This window comes from Heliconius melpomene, chromosome 20 (genome assembly GCF_056956725.1).
Source record: "Heliconius melpomene rosina isolate 202511_hmr_F chromosome 20, ASM5695672v1, whole genome shotgun sequence".
Classification (NCBI taxonomy): Eukaryota; Metazoa; Arthropoda; class Insecta; order Lepidoptera; family Nymphalidae; genus Heliconius; species Heliconius melpomene.
In genome coordinates, this window is record NC_140408.1 from 4,984,738 (window position 1) to 5,006,945 (window position 22,208).

The 22,208-nt window shown below is 31.4% G+C and overlaps 3 protein-coding genes across 5 annotated transcripts in view; 1 reads left to right on the top strand and 2 right to left on the bottom strand.

Moving 5' to 3' along the window:
- The window catches only part of ana3 (rotatin homolog anastral spindle 3), a 33,962-nt gene extending 19,581 nt beyond the window's left edge, over window positions 1-14,381 (bottom strand). Inside the window, exons 1-22 of one of the 2 annotated variants that reach the window (XM_085204704.1) lie at window positions 14,194-14,381; window positions 13,912-14,099; window positions 13,446-13,642; window positions 12,950-13,060; window positions 12,458-12,653; window positions 12,168-12,305; window positions 11,848-12,063; window positions 11,308-11,477; window positions 10,928-11,135; window positions 10,277-10,741; window positions 9,776-9,920; window positions 9,217-9,366; window positions 8,790-8,914; window positions 7,893-8,110; window positions 7,602-7,738; window positions 6,922-7,134; window positions 6,223-6,445; window positions 5,881-6,053; window positions 5,521-5,790; window positions 4,003-4,223; window positions 2,937-3,081; window positions 2,401-2,531 (exon numbers count right to left, since the gene is read on the bottom strand). In XM_085204704.1, coding sequence (XP_085060830.1) covers window positions 2,401-2,531; window positions 2,937-3,081; window positions 4,003-4,223; window positions 5,521-5,790; window positions 5,881-6,053; window positions 6,223-6,445; window positions 6,922-7,134; window positions 7,602-7,738; window positions 7,893-8,110; window positions 8,790-8,914; window positions 9,217-9,366; window positions 9,776-9,920; window positions 10,277-10,741; window positions 10,928-11,135; window positions 11,308-11,477; window positions 11,848-12,063; window positions 12,168-12,305; window positions 12,458-12,653; window positions 12,950-13,060; window positions 13,446-13,642; window positions 13,912-14,099; window positions 14,194-14,236 — 4,083 coding nt within the window. In that variant the 5' untranslated portion in view covers window positions 14,237-14,381. The remainder of the gene's footprint in view (window positions 1-2,400; window positions 2,532-2,936; window positions 3,082-4,002; window positions 4,224-5,520; window positions 5,791-5,880; window positions 6,054-6,222; window positions 6,446-6,921; window positions 7,135-7,601; window positions 7,739-7,892; window positions 8,111-8,789; window positions 8,915-9,216; window positions 9,367-9,775; window positions 9,921-10,276; window positions 10,742-10,927; window positions 11,136-11,307; window positions 11,478-11,847; window positions 12,064-12,167; window positions 12,306-12,457; window positions 12,654-12,949; window positions 13,061-13,445; window positions 13,643-13,911; window positions 14,100-14,193) is intronic. The other variant, XM_085204705.1, reaches the window with a different exon arrangement.
- A 1,036-nt stretch (window positions 14,382-15,417) lies between these two features.
- Window positions 15,418-20,097, top strand: LOC146527651 (tetratricopeptide repeat protein 37). 2 transcript variants are annotated; one of them, XM_085204708.1, is made up of 2 exons: window positions 15,418-15,576; window positions 15,750-20,097. In XM_085204708.1, exon 2 carries the CDS (start codon window positions 15,750-15,752, stop codon window positions 19,554-19,556), a length of 3,807 nt encoding a protein of 1,268 aa, XP_085060834.1. In that variant the 5' UTR covers window positions 15,418-15,576; the 3' UTR covers window positions 19,557-20,097. The 2 variants fall into 2 exon arrangements, with proteins under 2 accessions (XP_085060834.1, XP_085060833.1); XM_085204707.1 differs by having other exon boundaries at window positions 15,531-15,662.
- LOC146527652 (tRNA (guanine-N(7)-)-methyltransferase) lies at window positions 19,758-21,806 on the bottom strand. Its single transcript, XM_085204711.1, has 6 exons — window positions 21,593-21,806; window positions 21,380-21,498; window positions 21,102-21,286; window positions 20,909-21,022; window positions 20,515-20,616; window positions 19,758-19,977 (listed from the first exon to the last, which is right to left on the bottom strand). Exons 1-6 carry the CDS (start codon window positions 21,664-21,666, stop codon window positions 19,858-19,860), a joined length of 714 nt encoding a protein of 237 aa, XP_085060837.1. The 5' UTR covers window positions 21,667-21,806; the 3' UTR covers window positions 19,758-19,857.
- Between the last annotated feature and the right edge of the window lie 402 nt (window positions 21,807-22,208).

A 22,208-nucleotide genomic window follows, 5' to 3' on the forward strand; every position in this document is an offset into this window, starting at 1 on the left:
GTGTTCAAGATATGGTTAAAAAGGTCAGTAAGCATGAGCACACCAAGAGAGCCCAACGATTTCCACGCTTCGATCGGGATGTCGTCAGGTCCCACCGCTTTTCCGTTCTTCATGCGTCGAAGGCAATTACGTGTTTCGTCAAGGGTTATTGGGGCAATAAGTCCGAGGTTAGGCGGTGGGTCGTGATGAAGACTGCACGGGTGCTGAGTATTTAGCAACTCCTGGAAGTAGCTTCTCCACCTCTCCTTCACAGAGTCATGATTACAGAGCAGCGTGCCCTGGGAATCTTTGACGCAAAGACATTTTGCGATATCTTGCGTCACTTTATCCCGGGAACGTGCCAGTTTGTAAATGAGCTTCTGCCCCTCCACAGTTTCAAGTTTATCATACAATGGTGACAAACTCTCACTGCGGGCTCTGGCTACAGCTCTTTTACTGGCACGTTTAGCTACTGTGTACTCCAGTCTGTCTTCAGGAGAGTTGGATTCCTGCCACTTCTTAAAGGCAGCCTTCTTTTCACGAGTAACCTCCTGCACCTCGTCATTTCACCACCATGTCTCCCTGTCGATGACACGTCCTCCCCTAGAAAGGCCAAGAACTCGCCTGCCCGCCGCAATGATTGCCGACTGAGCCCGATCCCAAGCATCCTGAGCAGTCTCGGTGTTAGTCGAAATATCGTGACTTTTCACCTCTGCCAGGAAGTCGGTCTGCATCGGTCCATTCAGCAACCACCACTTGATCCGAGGCCTACGTTTCTCGGCTACTTTCTTCTTCGGAGTGACGTTAAAGTCCATGATAAGAAGACGATGTTGGGCCGTTAGGCTTTCGCCTGGAATGACCTTACAGTTAGTTACCCTGCCCATATGACACCGTCTGGTCAATAAGTAGTCTATTTGAGTTGAGTGGGACCCGCTCTTATACGTGATAAGGTGCTGAGAATTCTTTTGGAAGAACGTATTCACGACGGCCAGATCAGACGCAATACAGGTTCTCAGAATGTTTTCTCCCTCTGCATTGCGAAGACCGTGCCCAAAACCCCCATGAACACGTTCATACGGCTCAGCAGCCTTACCGACGTGCCCGTTCAAATCCCCCCCAACTAAGACCACTTCGGTACACGGCACAGCAAGTAGCACCCCTTCATACTGCTCCCAGAATGTCTCCTTTTCGGCCGCGCTACATCCCGCCTGGGGAGCATAGGCACTGATTCCACCACTTCGGTACACGGCACAGCAAGTAGCACCCCTTCATACTGCTCCCAGAATGTCTCCTTTTCGGCCGCGCTACATCCCGCCTGGGGAGCATAGGCACTGATTAAGTTTGTGATGACGCCCTCAATCAGTACCCTCACTCGCATCAAGCGGTCGGAGCGACGGTCAACTTCAAGGAGCCCATTCTGAAGCTCTTCAGATAGCACTACCGCTACACCGTTTCTACCCGAAGGTGACCCAGTGTATATAAGCCGGTAACCCTGTCCGATGTTACGGGACTTATTGCCCTTCCAGCGTGTTTCCTGGAGGAAGGCACACTGGACCCGACGTCTCATGAGTACATCTGCGAGTTCCCTGCATCGTCCGGTCAGAGAGCCAATATTCCACGTTGCAAAGCGGAGTTTCCTTCTGGGTACTAGCGTCTTTAGCCGTGCCCGTACATGACACGGTAGCCCTTGCCCACTTGTCGCAGGTGTAGGGCGATGTGCCTGCGCGTCGTTTTGCGGCGACGCCCTAGCCGTACCCAGTCTGTTGTTTTGTCGGTCCATATAAGTGGCGGTTGGCGGTTTTTAAATGGAGCGACTGCCGTCTGACCTCCAAAACCCCTTTGGGGGGAAAAAACCACCCACCAAGTCCATACCAAGTCAATATATAAAAATATCTTAAACTAAAACTATTACAATTTCACAATAAAGTCAGATAAAATATTTACATGTCATCACATACTATTTGTATTACAAATATAGTCGTGATATTTTTAGCGAACAAAGAACTGATATGAATTACTGTTCCATTACTAATATTTTTAATGACGCACAGTACCCACTGCCTGTACTACTGTACTAAATAACACTATCTCGCAACACCAACGTAGGTGGTCCTGGGTAGGTATTCCACGCACGAACACTTGCGGTTACTATAAATTATAGGCCATTGTGAATCTTTCATTGCAAATGTGGATTGTGACTTTTGTATTCATGTTTTTGTGTTCAAATTTTGTTGAAAGTGGAAAACGGGAGCGGAGTGTTTTAGCACTAGACTCTACCCTGCAATGTGCGGGATACAGGGTAAAACTGTAGCTTGTATAAATTACTTATAAAACTTAAATAGATAATTGTAATGAGATCAACATAATCCTTTTTTGAATGTTCGCATATATTTATGCGTATACAGAATTAAGTAAACTTACTTGAGTCTGAGGTGATGTCCGAGCCGTGGCAATGGTAAGTAAGGAAGCAGCGGCCGCTCTCACCACGTTTGCTTCCCCGGCGCGGGAGAAGTTTTCTAGCGCTAACTTGCTTAATGATTCCACACCCACACCTGAAAAATAGTCTATGATATAAACGTAATAATAACTTCAACCATTTTTTTTTCTTTTAAACTTGAAGTTTGTTGAAAATAAATAAATAGTTTGCCATAGTTGATTTTGTTAGCGAATAACTAACAATCATACCTAACTTAGATTTTATAAGAAATTTAAATGTTTGAAAACATTGCTTTTATAATTTGCGTTACTTAATTTTTCCCTTTCCATTTGAATTGGACACATTTTGTGTTGATTGCCATAACAGGAAAATTAAAATATAATAAATCACTCTATAAAATTTCAAAACCATTGCGATACAGTCGGACGTTATTCCACTGCGCTACGATGGACTCATACAAATATGAGCTTATAAAATATATGAAACAATGAAAACAGCTGAAAAAACATTAATTTCTCACTCTGCAACAAGTGTGGTATAAGCTGCGTGTAGTGTGCCAGCGCGGCCACGGTGCTCAGCGCCGCCGCGCGCAGCTCTGCAAGTTGCGACGTCACGCAGCGACCCACCGCGTCCATTACCTTGCCGCTCCACAGCTCACTCCATCTCTTTTTTAAAATAGATCAGTTTATATAATTTAAAATAAAAGATTCATTTGTTAATTATATTATTTTCATGATAGTTAATATTTATAATAATTATAAAAATTAATGTTTTATAGCGAAATTCTATGTTCAAATCTTATATACTAGATTTCTATAAAAAATACAGTCGAATTGATAACCTTCTTTTGCAGAATTCGGTTAAAAATAAATAACAGAATTAAAAATTATCCAAAATTCCTTAAAAATCAGGCACGATGGTTTTATATAAAGATGATTTTTTTTTCTATATTTCTATTTTAAAAAAGGAGAGAATGTGTATGCTGAGAGCTAGTATAAAATAAATACGCAATGCATATGTTTTATTTATTTTATCGTAAAATATTAAAATTATGACATAAACGACAACAAAAATACTGAAGTCATACCTACAATGTTTATCTTTATATATTTTATCTTAAAACGTGTCCATGTTTAATCAGTAACATGTTTGCAAAATAATAGGACGCCAAATAAGATAGCATTTCTGAAGTTATTATTAGTTTCGGTTACACGAAAAAAAAAATTTTTTTTTTCGATAACTTATAAAAAGTAATCATGAAATTTTCTTTTCTTATTAATATAATTAATTTCATTTTCACTATCAAATATCAGCGACAAACCCATTTTATTTTTTTGAAATCACAAAAGGACGCTCCATATTTTGTCTCATCAATTTTTATACCCCATCTATTAAGCATGTTTCTTAACCAAAAAACAAGGAATAAAGTCTATTTGCGGTCTTATCAATCACGTTAACCCCTCAAGAATGTTAAACTACTTATGTGTTATCGAATTTTGTACTCATAGCGTGTCTATCGTAAATTCCTATAAATCCACTCAGAACAAATATATAAGCGACTAAAATTATGTACACTATATCCATACCTGCACAGGTATAGATTGCTCTTGTATATATTGCAACAAAGCGAGCAGTGTAAGCATTGTATCGAGTCTGCAAGCCTGTCCTTTGCGCCCGGCGCCGCTCGCGCATCCGCTCAACACATTCGTCATCACTCTCAAGCTTTCCAATAAAGTATCCTCCGATAACTGGCAATACTGAGAATACACCGCGTATCTCACGCAGTGTATCAATTCATTGAGATATCCTGCAATATTCGTGCTTATTAGTAATATAGCGTTAATATTTTAGAATATTGGAAAAACCATTTGATAGGGGTAATCGCTACTATTAATTATGTATATTAAATTATTAAAAGGTTATTATTATATTGTCGTTAATAAATTGACGCGTTTCTGCGTCAGTATTTTTAAAACAAACGTCTCCCTATATTATGTTTGGATGGGAATTTACGGTCAGATACCCATTTGTATTTATATACATATATTTTTTGTCTATAGCAAGTTTTACATACAAATCAAATGTTTTAGGATATCATAAGGTAATGTTAATAAGGTAAAGGTAACCTTTTTGAACAGCGTACATAAAGACCGAATTACTAGTCTTAAGCAACAAAATAAAAGAAATATTACTATTAAATTTATTGTAAATATTCAATATAAAGATTAAGCATGTTTATATCATAGTAGTTTAAATTATCGTTTCACATTCGCATGCAGTTACTATAATTAACGATGAGATGCAACTGTCATGGTAAATACATGTGATGCAAACATATGTTGAGTGCACACTTAGAGTTAGCGGCATTTAATATAAAACACATGTTTTAATGTAAAAAACACATTTAGACAAATCTCAGTGATAAGTTTCATCTCAAAAAAATATTATATTTTGAATGATTTATATTAATTAATGAATATTTAATTAACAAACCAGACAGGATCCCAAAATATATACTTCATTTATATACTTAATTTAATATGTAAAAAAAGATTTTTAATTTTTTTACATTAAATTGTATTGGCAAAGTATGAGTTTGAAGTTAGGAAATAAAATTCTAACAATGTGTAGTTAGTCTTTAAACATCTAATAGCTATTGTATGATGAAATCAGGTTAAAGAATGAATGAATATTATGAAGATTTTATTGAATGTTATAGGATTTCAAATAAGAACAGTAAAAATATCAATTTAAAATTAGGAAATTGTATGTAATATTATGTGTACATATAAATAAAACTAAGATGTCTGCCTGTGATTCCAACATATCTGTTTTTTAACTGCCTAAGGGCTTGAAAAACAGCTATTTACACAATACTAAAACACAAACAAACGATTTTAAAAATGTTGTCTGCCTGTTTGTCTTTGTGTGTGTCAGGGCTCACCTCTGGAACTGCCGAATCGATAAAAGTAGAGGAGCTAGCGGAAAGTACTAGAGCAATTTATATGTTAGTACAAAAGAACAGAGACAATTTAAATAATATTAAGTAAATAGTTCAAGCGTGCTAAGTCGGCCACTAATATTATATATAAATGAATACTCACCAAGCATATGAAAATTTTTCAAATCAATTCTTTCCAAACATGTTAATAAAATCTTCAATAAACTCTCCACTTTTCTACTACTATAATCCCTTCTATATTCCATTTGTTTTATACATCGAAATACTATTTTGACTATATATATACGTAGTTGAGTCACTTCTACTATGTCGTTCGCTGTTTGTTGGGGATAAAGGCGATCTTTACTTAACAGGGATATTATTACCGCATCATTTCCAATGAAAGACGATAGAACCCATGTTATTGTATTATCTTGAAATAAATATTGTTGTCTTATTATATTATATTTTGCAACTATTAATTATTACTATTTTAACAACGTAATAAATAACTGTTACATACCATCTTCGGAAGCATTGTCCATAAAAACTATAATAAATTGCAATAATGAGATCAACAGGGTGGTGTCGTGTAAAGAAGCCGGCGGTGCTGCAAGAAATCTTTTCATAAGATGCCACGGCAGACCTTCTAACTCTTTACCACTCGATGGTAGATATTTTATCAAATGTACATAACTATATAAGAAAAAAAATATAAATAAAATTATAGAATCAACTCATTCCATGACATAGTTACAAGAGTGACGCAAATTAAGATAGATAACATTCATGGGCCTTCACAAAATCAAACGTACATTTTTAAACATGTAATATAATTACACATACATAATTAAGTATTACATACCATTCCAACAAATTCAATGCATCATACACTTGTGAGTGAGAAGTAGCGTTCTCTAATGCCAATAGCAAATTGGTACAAGAATGACGCAAGTTGGCAGCACGCAACAAGGCAAGGGAGGAGGGCGGGAGAGAGGGCGCAGGGGACGCGAGCCTTCCACCGCTTTGAATCCACCACCAACGTACCCTTATTGCAGTACGCCACATATCCTCGGCAAGCAGCCATTCTATATAATAAAAATTAAAATCAAGAACCTATTTTAATAAGTTTTAGCACAGTTGCAGAAATTCGATTTAGAAGTTTCGATAGCAAAATAGCTTTGCTTTTCAAAGGAATATTTTTGTATATGTTACTAAGCCTGTAGAAATATTTTCTTGAATTGGATATATTACCCATAATCATTGTGGTCGATAGACATTTCAGATCAATATTCTGGATACATAGTATTAACTATTCAAATTGTATTAAACACAGACATTCTAACTATAAATATCATATAGTATCACTAGAATATCATATAGCAGCTGCAATAATAATAATAATATAATAAATACAAACTTTAATAAAGTATTAATTTAATAATTAGTTATTTGACGAGTAATTTAAAAGAAAGGGACGATAATTAGATAAAAACAATGATCATCAGCTGCTATCAAATTGTAAAAGAAAAAATACTTAAACAAAAACAAAAAATATATTTACCTACAGAAGAATGTTCACAATTAGGACTAGTGGTCCAGTAGCTATTAGCAACAAAAGGTAAGCTAGTATTTTGTGTGACATTTGCAGGTAACGCAGGGACTTTACGACGAGACGAATCTAACTCCTGTAGAGCAAAACCGGCCCAAGCTATAAGTGCTAGTATTTGTGCTGACATCAATACGCAATCGTCATTCGCGGGGAATATCAGTATGACTGAAAAAAAAATTATATAAATGTTAAAATATTAATTTTTGGTCTTTTATTGCTGCTTTACGCTCTTTTTCAGCAGAGTATGGCAGAGGGAACATAGTCTTGAGACACTCTATACTATCTTTACTACTATGTACAAGAACAGATAAAAGAAAATAATTTAAACACAATCATTTCCCCAAATGGAGATAGAATCGCGTTTAAAGTCATATTTGTATTGTATGAAAGTATTTCGCAATATCGTGTTTTTATTTACAGTCAATCTCAAATCACAATTAATCTTGTTAATTTTTAGATCATAATATTTTAATATAATAAATATAATAATAATAGTACAATCAATTTATCTATTTTTCCATAAAATAAACCACATGCATTGCTATAGAGCAAAACTGATAGCTAGAAATAATAATAAATTGTAACCTCATTTACTAGCTTATTAATTATAGAAATTATAGAACTAATGTTACCTCTTATTAAAAGTAAAGGTAAATCCGGTATATTCACCAAACTATGTCTACATTTGAAACATGCACTATTGAGCACCGATACACAGCTGATCGCGCATTCAGGAAATGCAAGATAATCGTCTACCATCAATGATAATCTGAAATAATAATAAAAATACATTAAATTTATAAATTTCATTGTACTTGTATAAAAAATAAAAACAATCGGAAATAAAAATTATATGAATAATAATAATGTAATATATTAGAAATAGTTTATTTTAATATTATGTGGGTAGCATCATATTTTACCTTAGCAAAGAAATTATGAGATTAACCCCATCATTTTGTATAAAAGTATCATGTAACTCTTGCTGTCGAATCATAAGAGCTAGCTGTTGTAAAGTACTTCTACGTAACGATGGCTCTAAAGCGGGTCTACTAGTACTTTGCCCTTTATATTCAAGAGTTTCTTCATCAATAATTAGATCCTGTTTTAAGACTTCTATAGTCTGTATTAGTCCAGATGTCTGTAAGAAATGTATACACTTTTTTTAGCTTAACGCAGTATCATAGATCATAGCAGTAGCATATCAGAATAGGCCTGCTAAAGGCGAGATACGGCGTGGAAACCTAGTGTTAAGAAACTCCATTCATCATTAACATACTTCCATTATCCACTTTCCGCCGAATTCTAGAGGTGCATTGTGTATTGCCTCGTTAACATAGCGAAGAAGCACGATGACGGCTTAAATGTACAGTATTTTATATTATGTGTAGTCTGTCGGGTCGGTTTAAACATAATATTTTATAGTACGAGTATATTCATATTATATAACATATATTTTTGATCATTTCTATCAAGTGTCGACCGAGATCCGTCATCGTGAAACCAAAATTAATAATTGTTATTAATAAAAATAGTAGTAACTGCATATCTATATTTGGATCTTAAATTATTAAATGGAAATAACACAAAAGCTCTAAAACATATATACTAAAAGATAATTAAAAAATATTACTATAGTATGAAATGTTAAGTAGTGGAACAAGAGTAGCAAGTAAACACCAAGCTAATTTAGCAATCTCCAATTTTTGATAAATCACAATGCTAGTGTAAATCTTAATACATTACAATTTCTTTTTTGTATATAATATATAATTGATATAATTTATTCATTTATAGTAGAACAAGTAATATCTAAATACCTGTGGATTCTTTGATGGAGAACTAGCCTGGTCAACATTGAAGTCTTGTGGCTTGATTCGCCGCAGTGCGTTTATTATAACATCAGCACGTAAGACTTCTCGAGGAGGTAAATATTTGCTGTCATCTGCAAGACCAAAAAAAATATGATTGAATATACTAAGTTGACGAAATTTGCCATAAATTATGTTTTTAGCAATAATCATTTAAATAAAAAAGTTTCAAGATATAATATTTAAATTTTAATTCCAGTTTACGGTCTAGATTGAAAATTACAAAATTACTTGAGTATAATTTCAAATAGGATGTAAAACGTGCGCTTATGTACATTTCACTGTTAGCACCTTACATACAATACTTCTAAGTGAGCGAAAAGTGAAAAACTAGTAAGATGTGGACGATGATAAAAATTTAAAAAATGGTTCTTACCTAATAAGCGGCAAATTGAATGTGTAGCATCTAATCGAACTGGGGCGCAATTTACGAACATCAAACGAGTGAGACCGGCGATCCTTTCCGCTTTAGAAACGCCCATGCACTCTACAATGTCTGTTTCTAACGACTTGCAAATTGCCTTACCTGAAAAAATAATATTGTCTAAAATAGGACATTTTTTAATATTAATTATTTCATCAATTTACACTTAAGCCTAAGCGTATATAAATGAAGTAGGTATCAAAGCATATTTAAGATTTTTGAAAATATGTATCTTTAAGAAGTTAAAATAAAAAAATATCAATCCCTATAGCGCAATTATTGTTTTTCATTTTTATCTTTAATATTATTTAGTTTTGTGTAAGCGACTTTTATAATTAACATAGGGTTGTGATCAAAAACATGTATTGATGAATACAGTTCTATGTGCTACAGCCAGGGCTTCTTCTTTTTCGAATTAAAATAATTATATTCAAATAATTATATTTATATAAATATAATTATATGGGAAAATGGGCACGGGCAAATAAGAGTTTGAAAAAAAAATATTCACCCAGATCAGTATCATGAGCAGCATACACGTGAAGTAGTGGCAAAACAGGCAGTAAGCTGGCCAGCAGCCTCCACCAGACACTGTCACTTAAAATCATTCTCCCCCGCAATAAGTATAGCATTATTTCACTTGCATTATTTTGCACCTGAAAAAAATATTAACATTATTGTTATTTTTTGCTTTTATTAGGCAGAGGGAACCTGGTGATAAGACACTCTGTTTCCACAAAAAATATTAATATTAAATTTCACAACATTTACATTTTTTATCATAAATATTTAAAAAAATGTTAAATTAATATATTAATTTATTTCTAAAATTATTTCTGCTTTTAACTAAAATATCTTCGTCAGGTTTATCATTATTATATTATATATACATTGTCTTAATTTACTAATATTTTCACAATTTCAGTTAGTAAAAAAAAAACAAATAGATTTGATTACTCTAAAATCTCTCTCTAAATGATTTTACAACCACATAAAACAGAAAAAAAATTACCTCCTTTAGAGTTGCAGATAATCCATGACAACAAATCTCTGAGAGAATACCAACATCACAAATCAATGTTAAGCATTTTTCATTTTCAGTTTGATTTATATCATCACCAAGTAATGTTATTTTCACCATCTTAGCCAACATTTTATAAAAAGACTCTTTTACCCACGATAAGTTGTGAGCCATTAGACTCAACACTATACTTCGAGCTATGGACCAATCTGCATCATTCATATGAAAATCCTTTAATTTTTTCAACAAAACCATCCCCACATCCCCTAAAAATGTTTCATTTAAATTTATATGTAATGATGGAAGAGCCTTTTTTATACAATTTAGTAATACTGCAGGATTACAACTTGTGTCTTTTATTTTTATAAACTGCTTCTCATGATCCATGCTCTCGAATAATTTATTTAGCTCTTTGTATCTACTCTTATATTCTTTATCCACAGATGATTTAGCATTCTGTGAATTAATAATTAAAATTTATGAATATAAGCTCCATATAATTTAATTTAAAAAACTAATAATTTTATTAACAATTAGTATTTTACATTAGTTCATATATATGTAACGTATAATTTCCACACATGTGTTCACAGATCCGTCTCAGAAAAATACCCAAGATATTACAAAATATAAATAACTTACAAACAAAACAAATGAAATCTTCTCACTTATATCAGGATATATTATTGTTAAAGCAGGATCAATGAGAGCAGCTTGTAACGCCGCTATCAGCGATGTCGGCGGCAAAGAAGAATCTTTAGCCCAGTTTAATAACTTTTCAGCGCACACAACTAGCCGCAACCATGCTACTCGATAATGCATACGCTTAGGATCCTGAGTAAATGATGTCCTAAAAGTTATTATTGCTATTATGTAAAAGTTTTTTTCAATTACAAACTACTTATTATTTTTTGTTTTTTAGCTTCACATTGTATGTCCTGTATATAGCAAAGTAAGCAGAGGGAGCATGGGAACCTAGAAAGGACTTATAAAGCTAAATTAAAAACAAATTGCATACTGACCTATACTTCATTACAAGTTCTCCCAACATGCGCATGAGCACACAAGACTTATGAGAGATGTCCCTGTGAGTTTTATTAGTGTGGTCTATTGACCAAAAGTGTTCTGTGACACACTGTAACAGCAGTTTAACTAGATTTTCTACCAGACATAGACATACATTCAACTCATTCTGTAATAACAAATGATTATTTTTTAACTTCTATAAATGCACAAATATTTATATCATTCTGGTTTTTACCAGAATTCTAGCTTATAAAATATATTTTTCACTTAGAAAGTGTAAAGAGTAGACCTCTTTACAGGAGTAAGACAGTGCATCAGACATTTTTCAAAGATCTAATCATCAACCTGAAAAACTATATATTATTTATTAAAAATCCCTAAACAAACACTCATCATCCATATTGTTTACTTTGATGAAGTACATACATCTCAAATTACAAAAAATGCATACATTTTTTAAATATGTAGAATTAGTACTGTATAACAATAGATATTAATAAAAGTGTGTGCCACATTGAAATGTATAAAATATTTACCATATCATAGACATCATTTTGATCATTCATGTCAACTAATATTACATTTCGTGTCATAATTGTAATTATAATTTGCGCTGTTTCTAACACAAACAAAGGTGCTGGTAGCTGTCGTAATGGTACTAAAGAGTCTTGTAACGATAAACTAGATAGGCTCACAAATTTTTCTAGTTGCATATTTATATTGTCCTCACAGTCTTTGAAATCGTCTGAAAGCTAAAGTTAAATTTCAGATAATTTACCTACCACATTACAATGCATTTTTTCAAGTCAAAGAAATATTTAACAAAGTAATTAAAAAAAACAAATACAACACAAACCTCATGTGATTGTGATGTCAAGTCCATTGAAAACAATGAATAAAATCTTGAACATAATGCTTGAGTTATATATAAAAGTGCATTTAAAGCTTCCACTGGATGTCCACCACATTGTCTGTCAGATATAGCCAACAATATCTATAAGAGATTTTTATTATTTTTTTATTTTAGAAGGACTTAATTGGAAATAAAACATTTTTTGCAGGGTAGGCAGACAGAACTTCATAAACATCAATTTAATAAAACTTAATAAGCAATTTTTGTTTTCATATGATTCAAATATTACCAACCTTAATAATAGCAGGTCTGTTCAAAAACATTTCAGCAGGGAAGTCCCTCAGGAATACATACTGTATAAATCTGCAACACCTTCTGGTAGACTTCAAGATCTTTAAAGAATCACTTATTAATGTAACTGTTTTCAAATCTGATGAATTTAGGCATACCCAAGGATATAACAAGATTACTATGCCATCCTGAGTTACACTGAAAAATTAATAAATTAAATGAAATTTTCAATATATAATTAAATTTGGCAATGTATCTATACATATAGTTGATCATTCCCTCATTTCTCAAAGAAACACTTTTTAAACCATAGTCAGTCATTACTTTAATAAATGTCCATGAGTTCAACTCTTCAGCTATGGCATTTTGAGTGTGTCAGGTGGACACAAAAAAAATATTTATCCAAAAAAAAACATATCTTTTGCTACTTTCACATTGTTAGTACAAGTTTCTTTTAAATGCAAGTTAAATCATAGTTTAGGTTCTTATCTTACATGTCATTTACATTTTCTTCTCTAAGTTTTACTATAGAAGTGGGTTCGGATGACACCTTACTTCCATTTATTAAATTATAATAACAATTACTTGATCCAATTGTGTTAGAACTGAAAAAAAGTAGTTAATTTTATTAATAAATTTTTAACTTTGGATTTGTTTTAGTAATGGCCTTATATAACTATAATTAATAAAAATATGAAATAAAAAACCAGAGAAAGGAAATGTAGAAATATTTTATTAATTTCTTTCTCCAGTAACAAGGTCACTCAACATGTAATGCCCCTAGAATTTAGTGAAAAGAGGAAAACATAAGTCCCTTATTAAGAATAGTGTTTTTTTATATATTAACATCAACATTTCATTACTATACTCTTAAACACTAAATTATATTGATCAAAAATTTATTTGAAAAAGTATATCAATCAAAAAATTTACTGCCCAATTTATAATATTGTATTATAGATGTAAAAAAATTATAAAACGAATACATACCTTGTTTCAGAATTTATTTTAAGTGGTGGTACAGCCACATTTGACTGTGAATCAACAGTGTTCAAAAAAAGAAGAGTGTCTACTAAGTCATCAAATGTTTCTAAGGCATCTTCATGTATTTTACATTTAATTTTATCAAGATTCTCCAAAATTGCATTTATACCCAACTCTTTAGATATGTAAGTTCCAGATTTAGTCTACAAAAATATAACACTTATGATATCGATAAAATAGTTCAATGGTAGTTGTGGCGCAGGGGCAGTAACAGTGTGACAGTAAATGTGAGTGGTTGTGGGTTTTATCCCCACTCGGTGAAATTTAATATTTACAGTATCCCCGTACTGCGGACGGGAACAGAGTGTTACACAAGGTTCCATCTGCCTACCCTGTTGTGTGTGGGATACAGCATGAAGCTGATTTGATTTTTTTATTGAGTTATTAAAATAGAAAAAATATATATTGTTACTTTGATGGTTATCACTAAAAGCTTTAAAGCTTCTTGTTGCATCGAAGGATCTTGTGTACGAAACCAAGCTAATAACGCCTCCAGCAAGTCTCTAGTGCTGGCTAACTCATCCTCTAGTTCCCAGCCTAAACGAAATTTCGCTAACAATAAATGTAAGGCCCGTTCACGTATTTCTTTAACAGGGTGACCTGAAATATATAAGCAGTTTAAAGTTAGAATTTATTTTAAAAAAAAGTTTTAACAAATATATTTTGATGATTGATTTAAATATTAAGTACATACTCAATTTTTTTATATAAATACTTAAGGTATCTGTAGATGTCATCGTAAATTAAATTTTACTAGTAATATAAATTTTATTAAAATAACACGAAGTTGAGTTACACTGTTACATTTTATTTAAAATATACAACACAAACTAAAACCCCGACAACCGGTGTTTCATAAACATTGTTTATGAAACTTCAAAGTTCAATGCTTCAAACTTCAAATTGTCCACAAAGCCAAATTTTAAATTTAAATTATATTTGACATTAAAAAGCTTGTCTTTCTATATATCTTATCTGTTGACAAAATAAGATACGGTTTTCCGTTTTAGTGAGGACGCGAAGATAAGCAAATGTTTAGAGTAGAAAGCGGGGGGAAAAGATGAGGTCAATAGAAACATTTTTAGACTTTAAGTTAGATATAAATATCCCGAGTACCTATTTAATTTGATCCTAGCATTTTTCTATTCACCCCTTATTTCGTATCGTTGACCCCACATTCTTTAATATAAATAGAAATTACTTTAATTTTTGTATGTAATAATTTTTGTTTGTGCTTAAATACACATTTTACTCTGTACTAAATGTACATAGTTCAATATAATATATATTTTGTATTTAAAGCCGAAAACATTAATTGTCAAAAACTAGCTTTGTGCTTCTATCAACTCAATTTAAATGTAGAATTCACTTAAAATGTTTATCGATACGACCTAAATATTTTACTGATTTTCTAACAGGGGTATAAAAATGATATATATAATTTTTTTACAAGCATAATTTAGCTCACACATATGGATTATTATGAAAAAGTTGATTAAAAACGAATACCAGCACTCTATTATAATAAAACTACGAAGTAGGATTCGACGTAATAGTTCGCAACAAAGATCGCTCAGTTTAGGTCGCTGCTCTTAAACGAACTAGTTCGCTCCTTTACTTCGTCTATGCTAGGTGACCGATGAACTAAAAACAAAGGATCTTCCTTTTATTGCTGGCAGATCATTCGTTTGCTTGAATATAGCTCTTGCTACATGTTGCGACAAAAATAAGAAATATATATTCAACTTAACTTTCTCAAAATAGGATAAACATATAAATAAATACTGCTGTTTAGGTAATGATTAGTATACACACTTGTTTACATATTTTTATTAAGTTTTAAAAATAATCAACGATTACTGTACTTTTGGTATATATTTATATAAAGAAATTTTACAATATTACATATTACTATGGAGTTGGAATGGATCTTTACACATTCAGCTGCACACGCTGACTCACAGAACAGAACACATTTACTCACTGCGCGAACTAGTTCGCATAGTTCACCTGTGGGAGCGCTCTTTCGAACTAGTTCGTTCGCGAACTACAAAAGAAGTGTCAAATCACATCACAGGTGATCATTTTCGAAATCTTAACACTTTAGTTTTATTTTTCTTACATTTTTTAAAAATGCTTCTGTAGCAATTTAATTTTTTAAATGTCAGTAATAGTTTAATAAATTTAAAAAAAATGCATGATATGTGATATTTAAAAATTACAAACTAGGTATTTTTTTTATAATTACAGATGGCTGATATTAAAAACCTTTTAAAAGAAGCACGGAAATTGATAGATGAAAAAAAATATGATGAAGCTCAAGAATGTTGTAAAAATATTTTACGAAAAGATAAGCAAAATTATATAGGCTTGGTTTTACTTGGTAAATCATTGCAGGAGTCTGATCAAGCAGCTTTAGCTTTTCAAAAAGCAATATCAACTAAAATAGATCATCCATTAGCTTGGCAAGGGTTGGCCAATTATTACGAACGTAAAGAAGATATATCTACTAAAAGTAAGCTTTTTACTGTATATGCTGAAATTTTAAAATTACAAGTAGAAGATGAAAAAGTTAATGAAATTTTAAGCAAACTCGGTCACCTGGGGCTTACCTTAAAGGATAACCAATCTATAAGTATTCTTATTGATTATATGGATAAGAAGTTGGATGAAAAAATATTTATAAATACTGAAACACAACTTTTAGATCTCTTAAAATCTGGTATACAATGTAAGGATGAGAATATTCCCAGAATAATACAATATTTAAAAGAAAAAATAAAAAAACAAAACAATAATTCATCATTACAAATTTTGTTAGGAAATGTAATCATGCAAAAAAAAAATTTTAACATTGCATTTGAAGAAGTCTTAAACTTAGATTTTTTTAAGTCTAGTGTAGAATTTCGAGAATGGCTTTGTAAGTATTTATGTACAAAATTTGTGCAATATGATTCATTTGGTGAAGTCAATATTGAAGAGTATGTTGATAAAGTTACTGCAGGGATAGAAAATTCAAAGTACCCTGGATTATTAAAAAGTATGATATGTTATAATAAAGAATTGTTTTTAGAAGCTTATAAACAATGTATACCCTTGGTTAATTATCAGGAAGCAGACCTCACTGAGGCGACATTTATAATAAAGTGTACATTGATGCTAAAAAAATGGTCGGTAGCCCAGAAACTTGCTACAAATTTCTTAATGAAAGTTAGAAATACAGATTTCACACACATTCTAAAGAAATTTCTATTTCTCTCACTAGCTGAACAGCAGAAATGGAAGCAAGCCATATCTGTGGCAAAACAAGTTCCTAACAACCTCTTCAATACAAATGAACATGCATTACTTGCAAAATGTTATATTGAGAGTAATGAGAGTGCTGGAGATATAATGGCAAGTTTGCAAACAACAGAATATCACATACAGCTTGAAGCTTTGTCATTAATAAAGCAAGAAAAATTTACAGATGCTATATCCTTATTAGAGCAGTCTGCAGAAAATTCAATAAATTTATATTACATTGGCATTTCCTATTGGAAAATACATGAATATGATAAGTGTTATGTTAATTTATTGAAAGCAGCTAAATTAAATGCTGAACATGAGGATACATTCATATATTTAGGAAAAATTTTTCAATATTACAAATTAGATTACCAAAAAGCAAGAAGATGTTACGAAAAAGCCTATAATCTTAATAATAATAATATAGAGACAGTACAACATTTGAGTGATATATACCTTAGAATAGATCTCAAGAAAGATAATTTTGATCTATTATATAAAGCTTCACAGAATATTGAAATATCTCAGCCATGGATTAACTATCGTTTAGGGCTACATTATACCAATAGTAGGGATTGGGAAAATGCTATTATGCAGTTTCGAAATGTAATCAAGCTCAATAATAAAGATGTAATGGCTTTTGAATGCTTAGCAGATGCCTATTTTTCTAGAGGATCATTTACTTCTGCATTAAAGGCATATGATAAGGTCATGTCCATGAGTTCTGAAAAGACTCTTTACTGCCTCACTAAAATTGGCCATATTTATTCACTATTAACACAATATGACGATGCTATATCAACATTTAAAAAAGTTTTAACTGAAGATCCTGACTCACTTTTGGCTTTAAGGGGCATTTCAGATACCTGGTCAAAAATTGCGAAAAAACAATTCACCGCAAAATTATATGGCAGTGCTAGAGACACAGCCCAAAATGCTATAAATTATTTGATCAAAGCACTATCAAAAGAACAGAAATATCTTTGTTTTTGGAATTTATTAGCTGACACTTTAATGTTTATTACAAAATTACCTGATCAATATTCATTTGTATTTATTAATAGTACATTGAATGAAAACGAAAACAAAGTTAGAAAAGACAAGCTTGATATTTATCCTCAAGCATTAGCATGTTACTCCCATATAGCAAAACAAAAACAACAATTTACCTCTTATGATTTAGCATCTACATATTTAAAATATTATTATGCATCTAAGAATATTAATAACTGTTATATATCATTTCAATTAAGTGTAGCTTGTGTTAAATTAAAACCTTCATCTTGGCGCAACTGGAACTTACTAGGCAGAATATGTGTGTTCATGAAAAAATATTCCCTTGCTCAACATTGTTTTATTAAAGCCCTATTAGTTACACGAAAATGGTCTAATGCTCCCATATGGTGCAATCTGGGAACCCTCTATGTAAAACTTAAACTTTATAAATTGGCAAATTATTGCTTTTGGCGTGGACAATCTACTTTACCTTCCTATCCTCAGAGCTGGATTGGTCAAGGGTTAATAGCAGAAGTCATTCGAGAAGAAGAAGCAATGGACCTATTTAGACATGCATCTCGCTTAGGTTATGATCCTGAAAGCGCTTTGGCATATGCTGATTGGGTGTGTCGCACTTTAAAGAAATATGATTATGACAGTAGCCCAGAAATTAAATATGTTATAGACAGCTTATATGCAGTACCTTATGCAATGGATTTGGTTATGTGGTTTTCAACATTTGAACCACATAATCCTTGTGCTTGTAACATATTGGGTATTTTACAAGAAAGAAGTGGACTTCTGAATACAGCTCTACAGTCATATGAAAAAGCCTTTAGGTATGCAGATGATAGAAAGAAAAATACAATTTTATTGAATATTGGAAGAATTTTTCTAAGGCAGGAGAAATATGATGAGGCTGTGAAAATTTACAAATCTATTACTGAAGCTAGTTTTGATTCAGCATGTGGGCTTGCACTTGCTTTATTTAAAAAAGGGCTCCATGAAGAATCTTATGCAGCTTACGATACTGCTTATCACTGGCTTTGTGATAATGATGATGATAAAGCAAATCTTCTTATTGCTATGGCAGGAATTGTATACATGTTTAAAGGACTAGATGATGCAAAAACTTTACTTTTTCATAGTATTCAAGTATCACAAAAGAAGCCCAATCCATGTAGTTTATTTGCTATTTGTTCTTTGGGGATTATTCATTCTGATCAAAGTTTATCAAAATTGGCCATAAGTGAATTACAAAAATATGAAAAAGATAGTCAATTTGGTTATGACATAGGTTTCCTAAAATCTTACCATGCTAGGGAAGATCATAACAAAGCTATTAAAATATTAAGTAATTCTATTCTGGATCATCCCAGTAATTCACAATTGTGGTTCATTATGGCACAATATTGTTTAAAAGAATCCTATATTAAACCAAAAATATCAAGTTGTTGCGCCCAAAAAGCTCTTAATTCGGCACATAATATCAAAAATAACTCTGCAAAAATTCTTGCTACTGCCAGTGTTGCTGAATATCTTGCTGGAGATAAAATTAAAGCTCTCTTGTTAGGTAAAATAGGGCTTCACTTATACCCTTGCCAACCTGAAATTTGGGCTGCTCTATTACTTTCTGTCGTGACAAACAAAATATGGTCAGACAAACAGCAGTGGATTTTAAGTGCTGTTACTCATGTGCGGAAAGATGTTACTACAAGTAGAGCTCTTAGCCGGTGGCTCAATCTTATAGAAAAAAAAATTATAAGCAATTAAATGCATATGCATATTTCTTATATTAATTTATTTGTTTTTATTAATATTAAAAATTGCTTCTCTATACCAATTACATGGCTAAATACTATTGTAAAGAAGTAATAAAATAAATTTATTAATATTTATAGCTTTTTCTAATTTCATAAACATTCACTAATTATAACACAATTGTACTTTTATACATAAGGAAAGAGCTGTAGATTAATATTTGTAATGTATATTTTTATCACACATCAAAATGTTTAAAATAATAATGTATTTTTTTTTAATAAAATTGTTTATTAAAAACATTTCTTATAATTCAAATATAAGTATCTGATATTCTTTTAAAAACTGCTAGAAATTTATCCCCATTATTCCTAGTTACTTTTTGTCCCTCTTCTGTACTTTCATAAAGCTTTTCAACTATTTTGTCATTTTTCTGAAATTAAAATATTGATAAAATTAACCAATTATATATTTGAGATCTGTTGTAACATAAAGGGGCAGTGTTTGACTGTACAAGTGATGATTGTGAGATTAAATCAGAGAAATTATTAATTTTATTTTGTTTTATTAATAGTATTAATACTCTCAGTTTCCATTAACCCAGGCTAGTAAACAATGTGCAGCATTAAGTTCCACCACTCATATATTCAATGTCTATAAAATTGGGTGGAGAGAGCTGGGTGGAGTATCTTAACACTTTGACTCCCTCTGCCACCACTTCCTCTTTCTATGCATGAAAAAGCATGAAGCAACAATTATGTATCTCATCAGCAGAAAGTGCTCCGCTATATGTGGGATACAGCATGAAGCTGAATAAAAATAAGCATGGCATACTTAACATTACATATATTAAATTAACTGCATAGCTTAGAAACTAAGATACAATATATATATTAGAAACATTATAATTGCTAGTATTGTCATATATACAAAATAACATATACACGATTTGCTAGCATTGTCAACTTACCAAATCTTCTTCTAATATTCTTTCAAATAATGGATGTTCCTCAAAATGAGTAACCATCCATTCATGTAAATCTTTTACATCAGTTATTGTATAAACCAAACCCTGAAATTATTTAATATGTGAAAATGTTCTATGAAAATGTATTTTTAATGTATTTAAAGTGTTATTGGACACTTAAGTAAGATAAAATACTGAAATAAGTTGTAAATCTAAAATAAGTATTTATGAGAAAGTTATGTAAATTTGACTTTTTAAAAATATATCAATTTTTAGAAAAGTGGTCTTAAGTATAAGAATATGATAAACTAAGTTTCTTTTATTAACCCTAAATTATAAGTGTAAATATATTTTACAACTAGAATCACTTAAATAATAATATTATTACTATACTTACTTGCTCTGCAAGCACATATGCATATTCTGAAAGAAGCCATTTGTTAATAATCCGCCACTTATGTTTTGCTTTTTTGAAATGTGGATCCGGGTACAAGAAAAACATTTTTTTTAACTGAAATATTTTAAAATGTTAAAATACATATACTTAAAATCTTGCCCATCTGTTTAAAGGAAGTTCCTTAAATGATTACCTGGCCTTTATCAAAGAAATTAGGCAAATATTTCATGGCATTTGTCCTTAAAACTGCAATGTTTTCATACTGATTTGAAAATTGGGTTCTTAATGCATGTATTCTATCATTGACATAGTCTGAAACTTTAACTCTTATTTCTAGCCCCAATATGAGGTTGTTAGGAAACATTGGTGATAAGGTCACTGAAATTTGTAATAATATATTATTAAAAAATTAATTCATATTTCCGTTTTATTTGATTAAAATTGATACCTGATTTGAAATTTATGAATTACCTAATAGGCCTCCATAGCCACATCCGACATCTAAGAATTCTACTTTCTTATTCTCAGTAGACTCCTTTTTTATGATAGGATAAAGCTCTGACCAATCATAACTATCAGGATGCACGGGGCTAAAATTGATTAATTATTATCATTTAAAACAACTAAAATCCTAACAAAGTTTACATATTAACACTAATAAAAATGTGTTTCATTGAAACATACTAATCAAAACAGTGATCAGCAATTGGATTTGAATGTGCGCGTTGTCTGTAATATTTTTTTTGTGGCAGTGACATATTTGTTGTATATTATTTCATTACTAAATTACAAATTTTAATATATTTTCAGTAATATAATACGAAATTAACAAAAAAAGATAGGTTATCTCTACAGTATACTAATACTGACAATTGACATATGACAATGATAGTGACGTTGGTTACTAGTTGGCTTTTGGCTAGTTACAATAAGCAGGCTGCTTAGGTGTCCGTTAATAGGTATATGAAAAACAAAAAATATCTAATTATCATAACAAAAGTGAATTTCTTTGCACTTAGTGTAAAAATATATAATTAGTACCTCAGTGACCCACTGAGTAGTAGGCCACTTTACGAGTATAAAATATGTACCATATAGTGGGGTGGACAGAAATAGCTTTGGAATTGAAATTACATTTTAATAATGCTGCCTAAAATATAACCAAAACGATATTATATTATTTACAGGAAAAGTGAATATTTTTAATACATGAAATTTTTTAACAATTTATTATAATTGCCGGTTTCTAAACGACTTGAAATATTTTTATTTAGATTTTTGACACCTGAGAACTCTGAGA